This window comes from Pseudorca crassidens, chromosome 7 (assembly GCF_039906515.1).
Source record: "Pseudorca crassidens isolate mPseCra1 chromosome 7, mPseCra1.hap1, whole genome shotgun sequence".
In the NCBI taxonomy this organism is placed as follows: Eukaryota; Metazoa; Chordata; class Mammalia; order Artiodactyla; family Delphinidae; genus Pseudorca; species Pseudorca crassidens.
In genome coordinates this window covers 51729385-51747114 of record NC_090302.1, presented here as the reverse complement: position 1 = coordinate 51747114, position 17730 = coordinate 51729385, and the positions used below count along the sequence as shown (strand labels likewise).

At 44.5% G+C, this 17730-nt stretch overlaps 1 protein-coding gene across 1 annotated transcript in view; it reads right to left on the bottom strand.

The window, feature by feature from the left end:
- Positions 1–17730, bottom strand: part of DMRT1 (doublesex and mab-3 related transcription factor 1) — a 105502-nt gene that overhangs the window by 34366 nt on the left and 53406 nt on the right. Inside the window, exon 4 of the mRNA XM_067744242.1 lies at positions 8277–8421. Within this exon, the coding sequence (XP_067600343.1) occupies positions 8277–8421 (145 nt within the window). The remainder of the gene's footprint in view (positions 1–8276; positions 8422–17730) is intronic.

The window sequence follows — 17730 nt, the reverse complement described above, 5'->3', positions numbered from 1 at the left end:
GATACTATGATGACAAGACTCAAATGAGCTATCCCCACAATGTGCACAGGGCATTGTCTTACAGACAGTGTGAGAAGTACATGTTTGTGAGAAAAGGAAAAGGAAAGGGAGGGAAGAAGAAACCACAGGATTTACCAGCAGAAAGAACACCAGGGAAGCAGTTCAGAGACCTGAGCTCCTACACCGGCCCCTCTTCCTCAACTCTAGAAACAGGCTCAGAGATGGCACGGCATCCTGCCTGCAACTCCACCCGGTCTCTCTTAGCGTGAACGGTGATCAAGCTTCTCCTGACTTCTCATGCAGGGCTGTGTTATCAATCAAAAACCCGTCACAGGCAAAGATTTAAGTCTTTAAAATTCGAGCTTTTCAAAGGGAAGATTCTACATGATATAAATCCAGGATACGTTGCAGCCTGGGGGTTGCACCCCACGTTTTTCCATGACCGATTTATTTCATCAAGTGCTTTATCGGAATGCCTAACTCTGGGCCAGGGAGGCACCAGCAGAAAGAATCCAGAGGCCAGTTTCTTATTCATACAAGAAACCATGAAACATCCCAGGAGTCCCCTGAGAACATGGTGTCATGCTAGGCACCTGGAAGACTACAGAGATGAATGAATGAGATCCCTGCCCTTCATGTGTGAGAATACACCCTGGAAATTCTTGCTGAAGTGCTGCAGTGAGTGAACTTCTTCCTTCCATGAGTGAGTCTGACATCCTTCAGGTAGGCTCTGGGAAGTCCCTGCTATTTCTAGACTGATGGTGGCCTTGTCAAAAGGCAGTATGTTGCACAGAGGACATGTTAGAGTCCCATCAGCTCTCTCTCTTTTCGTGGAGGGAGAAAAAAAGTTTGAAAAGAAGACAGAAGCCTGTGTGTCCTCATGCAACAGCATTTCAGCTTGCCTTCTATACTATCCTTTAGGTATAAAGGGACCTGCTGGTGTCCTTATATATTCCTATTCCCTGGTTGTTTCTTTGGAAACATATTGTATATGTGATATATTAAAAATAAGTCTTCAAAGCTGCCATTTCTCCATGTTTATCATATGCTTAAGATTAGTTGTGTACTTCATGTTCCTCACTCAGCAGGCCATCACGTCTAGCCAGTTTCAAGAATCACAATACACATATGGTTCATTTCAAGCAGGGTCCCTGTAGGGCTAAAAACACAGCCTCCTTGATGACTGTGATCACCCTCATTTGTACGGCCCAGTGCCAGGCACTTGCTGAAATCAAAAGATATATAAGACATGGTGATGGGTCTTCACGTGAGATTAAGGGAATTGACAGCTGCTGCCATGCTTTCACATAAGGTTTTTGTGATTCATATATAAAAATAGATAAAGCTCTTATTACCCTTTTCAACCTTCCAGATGAGGGATCTAAAGCTCTAAGAGATGAAACAAGCATCTTACAATCCAGCCCAGAGCTGGGGATCTGAGCCAGATCTTCCCTCCCGGGGGGTCCATTCCTTTGCACGCATCGGCCTCCACAGTCACAGCCAATGAATGGTGCACTTACCTCTCTGTTCAAAGCTAAAGCTGAGAATAAGAAGGTCACGTAAGGAAAACAGGTTTACCAGCCAAGTGCCCTTTTCTTTGAAATTCAGCAAAAGATAAGTCATTTCCTAAAGCGCCAAAGCTTAAACTCAACACTTTCTAAGTGTTGCATAAAACCCATTCAGCTTTCTTTAAAAAGCAGGGAAAGCAAGGGGTCAATGTTCTTCTCTCCTACAGGCTTGCCATACAATTCAAAGCAGAACATACACACCAGAAGCAGTCCTCAGATTCCTTGGCCTGCTCTCCCGCCTGTCTGAGGAAGACTAAAACATTTCCAGAAGAGCTTTCTCCCTGACAAGAAGAACTGCCTGAAACATCAACACAACCCTTGCAGAAAGGAACGGTGGAAGGAAGATCACCCTGCCCCTCTTGTTGCATGTGTGAGTTAAAGAGCTTGTCTACACCCGGGACTCGAGCTCATCCTCACAACAGCTGTGTGGGCTCGACAGGGCCCAGCTCCTCCCGCTTCTTTAACAGGTGAGAAGACTCAGGCTCCCAGAGAAGAGCCTGAAACCCCCAGGGCTACAGCTGCTCAGTCGTGGTTCCCATTCAGGTGCTGAGCACAGAGCCACCCCTTTCCTACCCCCACCCCCCGCAGCTGCTCAGGACAGCTATCACATCACCTCACATTAAAGGCAGCTTTGGGGTCCTGGATCATGAGTGAGGAGACCTCAGGGTGCTTCCGACAGGCAGCACAACCTCACTGTTCTCACCTGCAAAACTGGGAGGTTCGACCTCATCATCTTTTGCTAAAATCCAACTCTAACGCCCAGCATTAAGCAAGTCCATTCCGTGGGCGAAAGCTCAACCACTTTGCATTCAGTTATGACAACCGTGGGGAAGGTAGCGTATGCCATCAGTGAGATCAGGCACTTCTAGACTCATCGGCCTACAAAATTGCCAATGCTGAATGCATTCATAAAATCCTATTTGGGAACACAGAGGCCTCTACAAGCTGCCCAGACATTACAGGGAACCATGAGGGCTTGAACTCAGGGAGACCCTTCTGCTGACCTTGCCATCTGACCTTTGGGTAAAATGTAAACGCTCTGCACCTGGCCTCAGAGCTGCTCACATCCTACGTGTGTCAGATGACTAATACGTAAATAGCTCGTGATAGGTAATAAGCATCCAGATGTGTGTTTCTGTCTCCTAAAAAGAGCAGTTAGAATGTAAAGGAAGGGTGAGTGTGCACAGCAGCCTGCCACTTATCTGAGCTGGAAGCGGCCAAAGATCCAGAAGAAACAGGAGGCACCATTTCTAACTTTCACACTGAGATCACAAAACGTTATAAAGAGACAAAAAGATCGAAGCATGTTCACCTTTACCATTTCAAATCTAAACCTCTTTGCAAGTGTTGTCCAGCTACATACACTCCGAGAACTTATTCAAGAATTCACCTGTAGAGAAAATGCCTACTTACAGGTATGAAATGCCACCTCCCTGTAGACATGTGTGCATCTACTGACACAGAGGTGTTGCTGTGCAACCTGCCTGCTTATCCCAAGTTGAGGAAGCATCATTTCCAGAATGCTCCTACCACCACTTCCTGAAACGCCTGCACCTGTTACTATGACCTGGCCACACTCACACATAAACCAGCCTTCCACTTGGGCACTAGGCAGTGTTTCTCAAACTATCTGCAAGGAAGGGCCTGTTTTGTTTAAATTTTTTTTCAGTTTCCGGTCCACCACAGTCTGATGCTTTTATAAAATACAATAAAAAGGAATTACTAGAATCATAATCCAAAAAATGGAAAATAACAGGTGTTGGCTAGAGAAATTGGAACCCTCATACACTGTAGTGGAATGTAAAATGGTACAGCCCCTGTGGGTAACAGTTTGGAGGCTCTTCAAAAAGTTAAACACAGAATTACCACATGATCCAGCAATTCCACTCCTAAGTATACCCCAGAAGAACTAAAAACAGGTATTCAAACAAAGACTAGTACGTTAATATTCACAGTAGTACAACGAACAATGTCAAAAAAGGATGGAAAGAACCCAAATGTCCATCGACTAATGAACAGATAAACAAAATGTATATCCATACAGGCAATCGTGTTAGGCTATAATAAGGAATGAAGCACTGATTACATGCTACAACTTGTATGAACCTTGAAAATATTATGCTAACTGAAAGAAGACAGTCCAAAAGGCCCCATATTATATGATCCCATCTACACAAGACATCTACAATAGGCAAAGCCATCGAAACAAGAAAGCAGATTAGTGGTTACCAGGGGCTGGTGGAAGGGAGAACGGAAAGTACTGCTTCACGGGTATGGGGTTTCCTTGTGGGGCGATGGAAATGACTTGGAACTAGATAGAGGGGATGGCTGCCCAACACTGTGACCTACTAAATGCCGCTGAATTGTACACTTTAAAGTAGTTAATGGTTAATCTTATGTCAGGTGGATTTTACTTCAATATAAAAATGAATTGCTAGGAAAGTGAAAGACAAAAACTACGAGCCCCAAGTTTTCATTGATTCAACAGAGAATTGCTCTGTCAGACGGCTGTTTACTCTGAATTCCTCTGCTTATCTCCTCTTAGACCAGTAACAAAGCATGCACAGCCCCACTCTGGGGACCACTGCCCTACAAGGGGTGCCCTAGGGGATCCCACCCCACCTCGCTCACTCAGAGACATGCTATTGTCCCTGACAATTATGCTCCCACACATACCTCCCATTAGCTAATCTTTATAATAACCTACTATGATAACCCCCTTCTTTAAAGAAGAGAAAAGGAGCTTCCTGGAACTCACCCCCTCCTCCAGGTACTGCCCCATTTCATTACTCCCCTTACAGCAAGACCCCTTCAAGAGCTGTCTACACTCACTGCCCCCATGCTTCTCTCCCACATGCTCCTGGACGCACAGTCAGGGTATGGCCCCCACCTCCCCACCACAGGGGCCGCTCATCAAGCCGCTGATCATTTCTACCTTTCAACAGCCCACGGTCAATTCCAGTCCTCAGCTCACCTGACCTCTCAGCATTATTTGGCTTCGTTCACTGAAATGCTTTCTGTACTTCCCTTCCTAGTTTTCTTCCTACCTCACGGGTAGGAGAAGGTACCTACCTGACTCTCCCCTGCTGGTCTTCCTCATCTACCAAACTTCTAAACGTTAGAAGGCCTCAGAGCTCAATCCTTGGTCCTTTATTCTTCTCCGTCTACACTCACCTCTCCAGGTGATCCCACCACATTAACTTCAAATGACATCTACGCACTGAACGCTCAAGTTTCTATTTCCAGCAGGGAAATCGCCCCTCAACTTCAGACTTCGTACATCCAACTCCTACTTGATGATCCACTTGGATGGCTCACGTACATCTCACACTTAACACATGCAAAATTAAACTCCCAATTCCTGCAAACCTGTTTTTCTCATGGTCTTCTTTACCTGAATAAGTGGAAACTCCATGTTTCTACTTGATCAGTCAAAAATGATGGAGTCATCCTTCACTCCTCCCTTTCCATCCCATCCCAAATTCATCACCAAACCTTGTTGGTTCTATCTTCAAAATGTATCTAGAATTCAACCCTCCCACACTGCCATCACTCCCACACTCCCACCCCGACTAAGCCACTGCCATTTTTGCAAGCATTATGGCCACAGCCTTCTAACTGGTCTCCCTGCCTCCGCCTTGCACCCCTACAGTCTGTTCCTAAACAGCAGCCAGAGTGATCTTTAAAAACCACAAGCAGACGTGTCACCCCTTTGCTGGAAACCCTCCAGTGGCTTCCCACCTACTTGAGATAAGAGCCAAAGTGCTTGCAGTGGCTCACAAAGTCTTACACAACCAGGCCCCACCATCTCTGATCTATGTCCTAACACTTTTCAAGACATAAAAAAAAAGTGAGAGAATGGCTCCCAGCCTTTTTACAAAGAAAAACATTAAACAGTAGCAACACAGCAAAAGGAAAACTTTCCCTGTAATTCTTTTTCCCCCTACATTCTATTTTCATGTTGTAATCTCCAGCAAAACCAGAGGAAAACCTTGAACTTGGACTCATTTCTTTGGATGGTAAAGAACGGTTGATCTTTAAAGAAACTGAAGAAAAATGAATTTAATAGACAAATTTATACTTAAGTAAGACTTTAACGAAAACATTAAACCTACTGAAAAAACTGGTTTTCAACTTACTTACAAATCCCCACCTAAAATAACTGATATACTACTTACAAATTGTAATTTATTTATTAATGCAACCAACCAAAGGACCTCAACTCAAACTTGATAGAACTGATAAATGTAACTGGTTATCAGCCAGCCTCTACCACCTTCTCACAAATGACTATACTGATGCCCCCATCCCCATCGCCGCATCCTGCCACTAGCCTCAGCCCCATTTACCAGAGGGCCTAAATGGCCCCCACTTGTGTCGATGCTGATGATAAAAATGAGGATCCAATGCCCCAGGAGGTGATCCTGAGGCGTTCCTATTGACCCCCAACTTTCTCTTTCCCCACCCCTTCCCACCTGCTCCGTAAAAATGTCATGCAATGTAGGAGCCCAAGACACCATATATTTGGAAGCCGTAAAGCCGCATTTCTTTAAAAAATAAGCTAAGGTTTGGATTTCCTATGAATCCATATTCTCCTTCTCCATGGCAATTCCAAAGTAGATACTACTGAGATTCCACTATATTTCTTCCTAGCTCACTCCCTCATGTCTGAAGTGAGCTAGAGAAGGATCAGAAGGTTAAGCCTGAGGTCTCCTCACACCACACTTTCAAACACACTCTTTCAAACATACACATCACCAGAAAAGTGTTAGGAAATCCTAGGTGTTATTCACCCCGTCTCTCACCACGGACACTGGGGTGGCTGGTCTTTCTTTTCCTGGACTGTAACGTCTCTCCTTCTGAGCCTTTTCCTTTTCTGCCATAAATTCAAATGCCTATTGGTCCTCTCCAAATTCCTTCCTCTCTGCTCTAGTAAATTTCCTCTTACCTTTTTGTCGCACTGCCTTGCTCTGAATTTACACCTCGGTCTCAAGAATGCCAATGCTTGTAAAAACATTCCACTATTCCTAGAGCAAGGAGCTCAGGCAATTTCTTCCTGAAAGTAAGTTTCAGTCCTAATTTTCTGTATGAGCAAATGTTTTTTTAACTGCTCCATCCCTAAACTCTGGCTCCATGAGATGATGAGTTAGGAGTGTGACCTTTCGGGATTGTGTTTTCTTATAGAGCAAGTTTACTTAAAAATCATACCTGACTCATTTATTCCTTTGTTCATTCACTCCTTCATTCATCCACTCAGCTGATGAAAAACAAATAGGCATCATAGCAGCTAAAAAGGTACATAAAATGTGTTCTCTGTCCTTAAGGAGCTTATAATTCACATAAATATATAGAATCAAAGGCAGCATGAAAGAAGGACCACGTGGGCAAACATTATACGGTATGAATATTTACATAAAGAATTGTGTTTGTCCGTTCCTGGCAAAAAGTGATTATGAATGGGTCAAAGTGCAATCAATAATGTGTACTTCAGTCTCTCTATAGTTCAAACTGGTCAGGTTCCCTCGACCTATGTATTCCATATTAACAAAATCCTTTAGTTTATTTTAGTATGGTAAATAAAGCTTTTTTAGACTTCACTGTTCTGAATTTGGAAATCAAAGCATGGTTCTGATTCTCACTCTCCAAGCACTCGTTTTACCAAGAGGCCAGTTCTTTATAGAGAATCACGTTATTGAGAAAACCAGCTTCTTTTGTCTAGTGGAGTCAGTTCTAGTAGTCGATTTCTCTACCAACTCACTCACTATTGCCCTGATTTCCACTCAATTGTGTATGCTTCTCACTTTCCTAGATCAAAAGATGATGCTTAAATACAAAGAACTTAAAAACAGGGCCTGGAAACACAGCAGCCGTAAAAGACCAGCCTATCATCGCAGTGTAAACACTGGGGAGAAAGTTAAAATTGAAGTTGAGGAACTGTGTATTTCAAAGTGCTCTGGCTCATTAAACAGTCATTTTTTATTTTAAAACCATTATATCAGAGTTATTTGCATTGCTACTGCATAAACTCTGAGATCTATTATATTCAAAAATGTTTTATTACGTTATTCTATTTCCTCCTGCAAAAGATGAATACACCTTCAATTTTAAACTGGAAAAGTTTTGGAAAACGATTCTTCAATAGACAGAGATTCATTTCACCAAAAATATCAGGACTTGAACCACATTTAAAGTGCCCCTGGGGGCTTCCCTGGTGGCGCAGTGGTTGAGAGTCCGCCTGCCGATGCAGGGGACACGGGTTCGTGCCCCAGTCCGGGAAGATCCCACATGCCGCAGAGCGGCTGGGCCCGTGAGCCACGGCCGCTGGGCCTGCGCGTCCGGAGCCTGTGCTCCGCAGCGGGAGAGGCCACAGCAGTGAGAGGCCCGCGTACCGCAAAAAAAAAAAAAAAAAAAAAAAAAAAACCACATAAAGTGCCCCTGATATTACATATTGATCCTCCAGAAAATACATCTTTGGCTTCTGATGGTAGTCTCTATCTTATTCTTATCACTCCGGGTGTCCAGAAAAGAGAAACATGATATTAAGAATCTAGCAAAGCAAAATCGTTCCATAACTGAATACTTTAAAGGATACTATACAACTTTTCCAACAGCTGCTATCTGGTAAGCTATTAGAGAGGACCAGAGATCCAGTGCTGGGCAGGCAGCCTCTCTCCACCTCAAATCCAGGCTGCGTAACCAGGAACCTACCGCTCGCTTTGGCTTCCGAGTAAGAGAGGCCGTCCTCAAAGGTGAAGATCTGGGACATGCTCTGGCCCAGGTAGGAGGTAGGCGGGTAGTAAGAATGCATCCTGTACTGGGAACTCACTGCGTGGAGGCTCTCCGAGGTTTTCATCTGCTTAAGAAAAAAGAAGGAATATGTTGAAACCAAAGTTGCCTGTTATAAGAATTACCTAATTCTTTAAATTAAGGGAATAGCTTATTAAAGTTGGAAGTATCCTCACCCATGAATATGCCCCTCCAGTGCACAGACCCTGGAAATACTAGAACTGTGCAGCCTGAGGTGCCTTTTCGATGCTGGAGGCCCCTCTAAAGTACCCCTCTAATTCCATCTGGTCACAGGATGCTTGACTAGCAAGTACAAAAGAGAACAGGGCAGTAAAGACCAAAGAGCGCTGCTTAGGAGCCAACACAATCCCCTGAAACACTGACCAGCACATCTGACCAGGAGCAAGTTATTTAACTTCCTCACGTTTCCTCCTGGGTAAAACGAGCATCTCACACCTTGGTTACCTTACAGTGTTCACATCGAGAGAATATTTTTTAAAAAAACACGCAAGCCTCGTGTGAGGGTCGTTGCTGTCGTCAGCATGAGGCCGTGCTGGATACTGTCACTCAGAGCCCATTCCCACCCCCTCCTATGCTTTTCCCTGTAGCAAGGAACGGATGTCTGGGATCTGCTTCTTCCAGATGCTCCTGTCACCAGGCTTCTGGAGGTGATTTGGATTCCGCTAATAGGACATAAAATGAGATCTGGTAGGCAGAAGGGAGGCACATGCTGCTTCTTCAGCAGTAGTGGCAGCTGACACTTGGCAGTCATGCCTTTTTCTGGCAATCAGACCGTGCCTTTGGGACCATCAGGCAGCTTTTAGGTAAGGAGCAGTTCCCATAGCTTCCTGACCTCTCATTCAAGGCTAAGGAGATGGAAACTCCAGGCTTGAAAGGGGTCCCCACTCTTGCTTTCCTGGCTCTTCCTGGCCACTTCCACGAACATTAGAATTGTTCTGAGTCCTGCACGGACCCTGGTACAACAGTGAGCACTAAACACATGATCAGATAGATCTCCACAGCAAGAACAGCTCAACTAACAGCTAGACTTCAAGTACGTATACTGCCTTTTAAAAACTACATTCAGGTGGCATTAACTTTATTTAAAAAGTCAACATAAGGGAATGTTCAAGGATAAACCAACTCTGTTTAAGAATTAAGGCATAATTTCAAAATCACGTTTTTCAATCAAATCTTTAGAATACTACTTGATAAAGAAAATAGTAGCAACTTGACAGATCCTGGCAGGATAAAAGTAGGTACTGGGCTTCCTCGAGATTTACTATGAACATCTAAATTCTAGACAATTTCCCAAGTGATATAGGCCTAAGTAATATGGCTTTGCTCGGTGGAAAGGCCTAACTCCCTGATTTCTCTGTGCTAATCTGAGAAGCTCAAGGGATTCCTTTTTGACCCTCCCAACTGCTCCCCAGCACAGATGTCTGTTCTAATGGGTGGATTATTGCTTCCTGCAGAAGCAAAGAAGACTCCATTCCACTTATTTCCTTACAAGTTAAGTTTATCTGGCAAGTTCCCTTTATCCTTTCTAGTTTGTTTTTCTGACGCATATAAAATGTTATCCCTTCTAACTCAATCACCCCGCTTTCATTTTCTACCATTATATAAATCTTTACTAAATAAGAGGGCAGGCAAGCTGTACTTGGAAATAGCCAAAGGGGAAAAACCGTCTGCCTTTAATGAGTGAGCCCAAGTCAGAAGCCATTAAGGAGCCGTGAAATCATTTAAAGTGAGGATCAATGGTCAGTTTACTGCACAGACCCAGTTATCAATTAGCCCAGTGCTTCCCAGGGCTCTCTTAATGTGTATTCAAATAGCCAGGGGATCCTGTTAAAAAGTAGACTCTGATTCAGCAAGTCTGGGGTGGGGACCTCACAGTGTGACATGCTCTCAATCAGCATCTCAATCAGGAGATGCTGATTCTGCTCAAGGGACTAGAATAAATGATCCTTTCTCCCATACTTGGAGGCTTTAAGGGCCATGACCAAAGGAGGAACTTCTAAAAAAAACTCTTTTGAACAACTGTTTTACAACCATCAACTTTCCACCGGAACTGAGGGAAGGTGGAAATGATGTAAAAAACATTTAAATTTTTTTCATTCTTTTTCTTTCTATATATGAGATTCCCCTGAGCTAAAGGATTTCCTTCAGGGGTCTGCTGCCATCTAACATGGCTGCAGCAGGACTAACAAACTCAGACACACTTTGCATTAAAGAGCCACTTCTGCCTCTATAGACCTCTGTCAAGTCAATCACACAGTCTAAGTAATGAACGCTGAACTAGAGGCTAAGTGTCGACTTTTAAGTACAAAGCCCCGTGATGTAACCCAAGGAGCCTCCCCGCTCTAGGTGGTGAGTTGGGCCCTTCTCCTTTCAGTTTGACAGTATCTTCCAGTAAGTTCTTTAGGAAAAATCCTTTTCCGTTTTGCCCACGTACGAGAAAACTGACAGGACTGACCCTGCAAGCCTCTGCAAAATACTGGATTTTTTTCTTTTACTATGAATTTTATGTAAAACCTCTTTTTAAAAGTTTTCACTGTGAGTTTAGAGTAGGAATTGGCAAACATGTTTTGGTAAATGGCCAAAGAATAATTATCTTAGGCTTTACAAGCCGCAGGGTCTCTAGACAAATCAGAAAATGAATGGACATAGCTATGTTCCAATAAAACTTTATTTATAAAAATGCACCCTGGTCCTCAACCTTCACTCTCACTAGAATACAGGGAGGTGGGGACCCAGCACTGATGCCTGGGCTCCACCCCTAGAGCATCAGACTTCACTGCTCAGGGATGTGGCCTGGGCCCTGGGTTTTTTCAAAGCTCCCCAGGTAATTCCAGTGTCACACCAAGATTAAGAACCAGTGTTCTAGGATTACCTACATATTTCCCATACCCGGAGAAGTATGAAATCCCCAGTATCAGCTAAAAAGTGCAAAAGGTTAAGTCTGAGAAACAGACTAGTCACTGCTGCCAATCCCAATATGTATAAATACTTAAAAAGAGATTCAGCTAAACTATAGAGTTCTTTTTTGTCTTTCAACTAAAGCTTACCGGAAAATAAACACAATTTCAAATCCATGTATATGTTTGTTTTTCCTTAATTCCTTTTCTGTTTTCAGAAAGCATCAAATAACAAGGATTATTTGGAAACAGATATTGAGTTAACTGAACTCAGACTTTCGATTTCTCTAATGAATCCCTAGATGACTGAGCTATAGCAAAAGAAGACCTCCAGCAAAAGAAGAAAAAGAAATAGAAGGTCAGACTCCACCTGAGATCATTAAAATGTGAATTTACTGAGGCCCCCAATCGCTTCAGTGGCTCCCAACTAGAAGAATAATCTACAAATAACCATCCGCACAACGACTTGGAAATAAGAAAGAAGGTCGGTTTGATGCATTTCAAAGTGCACATGTAAACCTCTGAAACATGAAGTTAAAACTGAATCGTGGGCTTCCCTGGTGGCGCAGTGGTTGACAGTCCGCCTGCCCACGCAGGGGACGCGGGTTTGTGCCCTTGTCCGGGAAGATCCCACATGCCGCGGAACAGCTGGGCCCGTAAGCCATGGCCGCTGGGCCTGCGCGTCCGGAGCCTGTGCTCCGCGATGGGAAAGGCCGCAGCAGTGAGAGGCCCGCGTACCGCAAAAAAAAAACAAACAACTCAATCGTGATTCACCCAGAAAGTCCAGAAAGAGGTGTGGAAAAATGCGATTTAAAACTCTAGATCACTTCTTACTCCCTTCTAACTTAAAAAAAAAATCACAGCGTGCGACATTGGGCTGAGACAAAAACGGGTAAATAAGGAAACCTTTGAAATGTCCTGTTGTATATTTTAAACCAGTAGTACTCAGCTTGGGGTAATTTGTCCCCTGGGGACATTTAGCAAAGTCTGAAGACACTTTTAGTTGTCACAACTAGGTGTGTATGGGGGGCGCTACTGGCATCTGGTGAGCAGAGACCAGGGACGCTGCTACGCATCCTCCAATGCGCAGGGCGGCCCCACACACTGTCCAGCCCAACATTCTGGTGGCGCCAAGCTTGAGAAAACCTGCTTTAAACCAACCGAACACTAACCACCCCCTTGTGCTCAGCTCCTCACCTCCAGCTAAAACAGCAAAGCTCTACTGAAGGATAAAAGGTGCTCCCAAATGGAAGGGACTGTTCAGTTCTGCTGAAAGGATATCACTTCTCTTTCCTTTATGCAATGCTGCCTTGCTGCTTCTCAAGATTTTATTTTTTATTCCTTTAAATTAAACAAACCAAGTAAAACCTAAAAGCCCAGGATTCCAGTGCATTACGGCTACTATTATTATTAGCATGTGGTAGCTGGCAAGCAAGAGGCATGTTTTATACCTTATTACCCACCCCAAGTCTCTGAACCAGAGTATGACCTACGCGGGAGCCGGGCTGGCGGAGAACGTGCGCGGTGTCAGTATTAACCCTGGAGGAAAACCTAAGAGCTTTGGGTTTTATTTTATTAAACTGTTGAGAACATACAGCGCAACGAATCTGAACCACAGGTTTCCCTCTTATATACCACAGTCACCCTTTTTTATAATAACGATAAAATCCCAACAGAATGTAAAAATGTTAGACCCCACTTCCTTTAAAGAAAAATTCCTAAACACTACTCACTGGTGGTCTATTAACAGTTCAGATAAGAAGAGTCTGGTCTCACACTGAATCAAACACTCCATCCGGGGAATAGCTAAAAGAGATTCCTGAAAACCAAGTCCTGGTCTCGTTTATATCAAGCAGAGCTCAGCTGCACAGAATTAGAGTCGGCGAAGAAAGGGGATGGTCTTCATAAGAAGACTGACTGTATAGGCTAAAATTCCTAATTGCAAACTCTGATGTTTAAACAAACAGCGTGAAGATCCCGCTGGCACTGACATGTGACTTACGGGCTTTTAACTGCAAAAGCCACATGTGGGATAAAACTTTGGTTTTAAGAGCAGAAACCTTTTTTTTTTTTTTTTTTTTGCGGTACGCGGGCCTCTCACTGTTGTGGCCTCTGCCGTTGCAGAGCACAAGGCTCCAGACGCGCAGGCTCAGCGGCCATGGCTCACGGGCCCAGCCGCTCTGCGGCATGCGTGATCCTCCCGGACCGGGGCACAAACCCGCGTCCCCCGCATCGGCAGGCGGACTCCCAACCACTGCGCCACCAGGGAAGCCCAGAAACCTTTTTATAAAACAAAGCAGGGCTCTTCGCATGCTGTGGAATTCTAGATCTTCTGGTGAGCTTAAGAGTGGAGGTTAGGGCTGACTTTTTAAAACTCCTTATTAAAGAATTTCTTTAGCTTTAGAAGAAGCTTCTTTTCAAACTATTTGAATGGGATGCCTGTTCCCACGCTCACCTGATCGCACACTGAGAATGCTCCTAGCCCAGGGACCTTAGACCTGGGCAAGGTGCTTTCCCTAAAAGGCAAGTGCCCATCCCCCCTCCTTAAATAGGCACCTCATTCATCCTCTGGGATTCCACACATCACAGCTGGAAGGAGTTATTTTTAATGACTGCTGTTATACACACATTTCAGAGATTACTGAAACATCAACAGACCCAATGCTGAGTCATGTGCCACAAGCAGGTTCCCGACAGCTACAATCCATCCCTCCCTTCTTCCTTCCCTCTCCCTCTGTTCCCCTGGAGGTTATTTTTTTCTCCCCTAACTTCGTTAGGAGTTAACTTCCTCCACTGGGCCCACCTTACTTTCTCTTAGGTGCTATATTATGGAATGTCTTCCACTCCCCTCCCTAGAGCCAAGAAAAGGAAACAGAGGGAGACTGGCCTGTGAGGACTCAGGCCCTTGGAAGGGATTCCTGAAGAGCCAGGGGGACTCCTTCAATGGGGGAAAGAACTGTGTTTGAGGGTCAGCACTTAGAGGCTGGAGAGCACAGGAGCTGTTTGTCCAGAAATGCAAGAGGTGCTCTTCCTCCTGAGAGGAAGTGGGAGGGGGGAAAAGGAGACAGAAAGACGATGTGCATGCAGTATGGCAGAGAGGACAAACAATTTAAGAAATGATACATCGAAGACGTTTAAAATTACAAGCCCCATGTTTCCCAGAGCTTCAGAGCCTGTGACACAAGTGAAAGCAAAACAAAACTTGTGTGGGTGAGCTTTTCCAAAAGGATAGAAGAAAAGCAGCTCAATTCCAGGCTGGACTAATACCAGAGTAGATTTTTAAAACATAAAATACACCGTAAGATTAACTATGGGAAAAAACATAGACCCTGGAGAAGGCATAATATAGGAATTCACATCACTTTATAAACTTTAAAATATGGAAACGGCATATGATACCAGGATTGCACTTGCATTTATTAGTGGTCCATTTCGCTTGTCCTTAGTAAAAAAACAATTAAGATGCAAATAGGGACTTCCCTGGTGGTCCAGTGGTTAAGAATCTGCCTTCCAGGGCAGAGGACGCAGGTTCCATCCCTGGTCGGGGAACTAAGATCCTACATGCCACTGGGCAACCAAGCCCATGCACCACAACTAAGACCCAACGCAGCCAAAAATAAACAAATAAAATGTTAAAAAAAAAAAGATGCGAATAGCCCCACATTTTAAAAAACCCAAACTAACTTCCTAAAACTTCTGTCACTTGGTTGTTCTCACCATCGGCATCACTGGCACAGACAGAACAGCTTACTCCTCTAGCCAGTGTTTTACAATATGCAGCACTGTGACCCTTTAGTGGGCCCCAAAGTAATTCAGCGGCTGCAATCAGCAAATATATATACCTTTAAGAACAGTATGGAAATGAATGAAATGAAACTGAATAGAGTTCAACAGAAATATGAGAATTCACTGTATACAATATGGTAAGAGCTGTTTTATGAAACTTTTATTTTGTGTTTATGTGTAGGTATAAAATATACTGGATCACAATATAAAATATTTCTCATTGTGGGTCTTGGTCTAAGATGTCTGAAAGACACTGGTGTAAGGATCAGGTGAGGGGAAGTAAGGACCTTCAAAACTAGGTACACAGGGGGCTTCCCTGGTGGCGCAGTGGTTGAGAGTCCGCCTGCTGATGCAGGGGACGCGGGTTCGTGCCCCGGTCCGGGAAGATCCCACATGCTTCGGAGTGGCTGGGCCCGTGAGCCATGGCCACTGAGCCTGCGCGTCCCGAGCCTGTGCTCCGCGACGGGAGAGGCCACAGCAGTGAGGCCCGCGTACCGCGCAAAAAAAAAAAAAAAAAAAAAAAGGTACACAGTAAGAAAAAGCCAAACTCTGAAAATGGTTCCTTTTCCCGGAACCTGGGAGTGTTTTATGCATTTTCGGGGTTCACAAAAGAGAGGGGAGCAGTTCATGTGGAAACAGCCTCTGGGACTAGCCCATTGTCTCATTCACAAATCTGAAACACAAACCCAACTGTGTGACTGACTTCCCACCTGAAGTCACACAGAGCCAGGCAGAAATGCAAGCATGATTCACATAAAAGCCAACAGGAAACAGCTTTGGTGAAAGAGCTGGTTTGTATTGTTAAAATTGGGTTAATAACTATCGAGACATAGTACTCTCCACTCTAGCGTGCAAGTCTCTAAGAGCATGACATTACACCTCTGCAGAAAGGTGGAGGGAGCTTTGGGAATGGTGACATCCTTAATGTCACTTTCCAGAGAAGATGTGCCTTGCACATCTCACATCTAAGGGGGGTCGGGAGGTGGACAGGAAACTGTAGATACTTGAGTCCTCATAATGTAATCCTCATGAACATAGGAAAAACCTGTCCAAGACATCAAAACCTTGGTTCAGCTCACAAGGGATTAAGCAGAGAAGGCAGGATGCCCAGGCACGTCAGCCTCAGAAGCTTCTCTCTCCTAAACCAGGCCACCTTTCCCATTTTAAATTAAGGCACCTGCCTACTATAAAGACCTAGGCATTGCTTTTGGATTTTAACAACTCTTCACGTTTTCACTGTTCCAAGATCAAATTGGGAGTCTGAAAAGGAGAAGAAAAGATGCCTGCAACCACACATTCAGGAACTTTGATTTTAGAACCAGAAGTATCAGAGGCATCCACTTTTGTTCCCATCTTGATGGACAAATTTAATTAACCTTTTGCTACGCTGTTCCAACCTACTGTTTTAGACAAAACTAGTGACCCACAAACAATATGTTACCATCAGAATCTCGATGGCGGAGACACCAAGAGATATAGCTCTATCAGCAGTATCAGGAAATAAGCCACTTGGGTCAGCCGCTCGAAGAAATATGGGTTACATTCATGTCACACATGAGCTGTCAGAAACATTAGGATACTTTGAGCATAAATCAGCAGCGTGAAGGGTATCTTATGAGTACTGAACATGACAGACTGCTTGGAGGGCAAGGGGAGCCTGTCTGGGGCCACCTGCTAAGTGTGAGCACATGCACACATGTACTTTACCCAAACTGGCATCAGAAACTGGAATGCAGCCTGGTGACCGTGGATGGGCACGTCGCACTCAATTCACGGTGTGTTAGTAGCATGGAAAGGTGCTTCCCACTCCAAAACCATGATGGAGAGCCCACCTCAAAGTAACCAAATGACACAGAATGACCAAAAATCTGTTGCCTTAAAGCACACAGAAGTGCATGGGTGTGTGACTTAAACGTGGTTAATGCTATCAGGACTAGGGCTCTCCTCCTATCTAATATGTCAAGTCTCTGAAAACATTTTGTAAGATGTCATATCTTACAATATCATAAGATGTAAGAAAACATTATATAACACCTCTCAGGGCTTCATACCAGGAAAACCAAGAAATGTGCGCTGCCCCACGAGGAGGGCAGAGAGACGGGGACAAACGTGCCCCCTCTGTAGTCAGCCAGGTAAACCCGGGTTCCAGCTCCAGCCCCCCACTTGCCAGCCTGTGATATGGCAGTTACTTCACCTCCCTGAGCCTCAGTTTCCTCACCCGCAGAAGTGGATACCAATCCCCGACATGGCCGTGTTTCAGGGCTGAGTGGAGCAGCTGGTATGAAAGGCCCAGCACCAGGCTGTCCAGTAACTGTCCTGACGCACCTCTCCCTCCCCTACGGGTTTCCCACTGTGTGGCCTAAGTGCAGGGCGGTGGTCACACCCAAGGACCCCTCTTTTGGGTTTGTTACCACATGACTCTGAGCCCTTTTACCGGTATGTCAGGGACCTAGTAATAGAGAGGGAGACAGAAAAATCTGTCCGTTATATACTTCAAAAATTATTTTAAGTATATAAATGTTTGATATTTGAAAGAAAAATCCATTGTCTGAATTGTTTCTACTTTTCACATTTAATAAAGTTTAAAAACCAACTCAAGAAACTACACTGACACCATCAAACAGAGACAGACAGAGACAGAGAAAACGCTCCTCCCCCTTTTTGGTTGCATA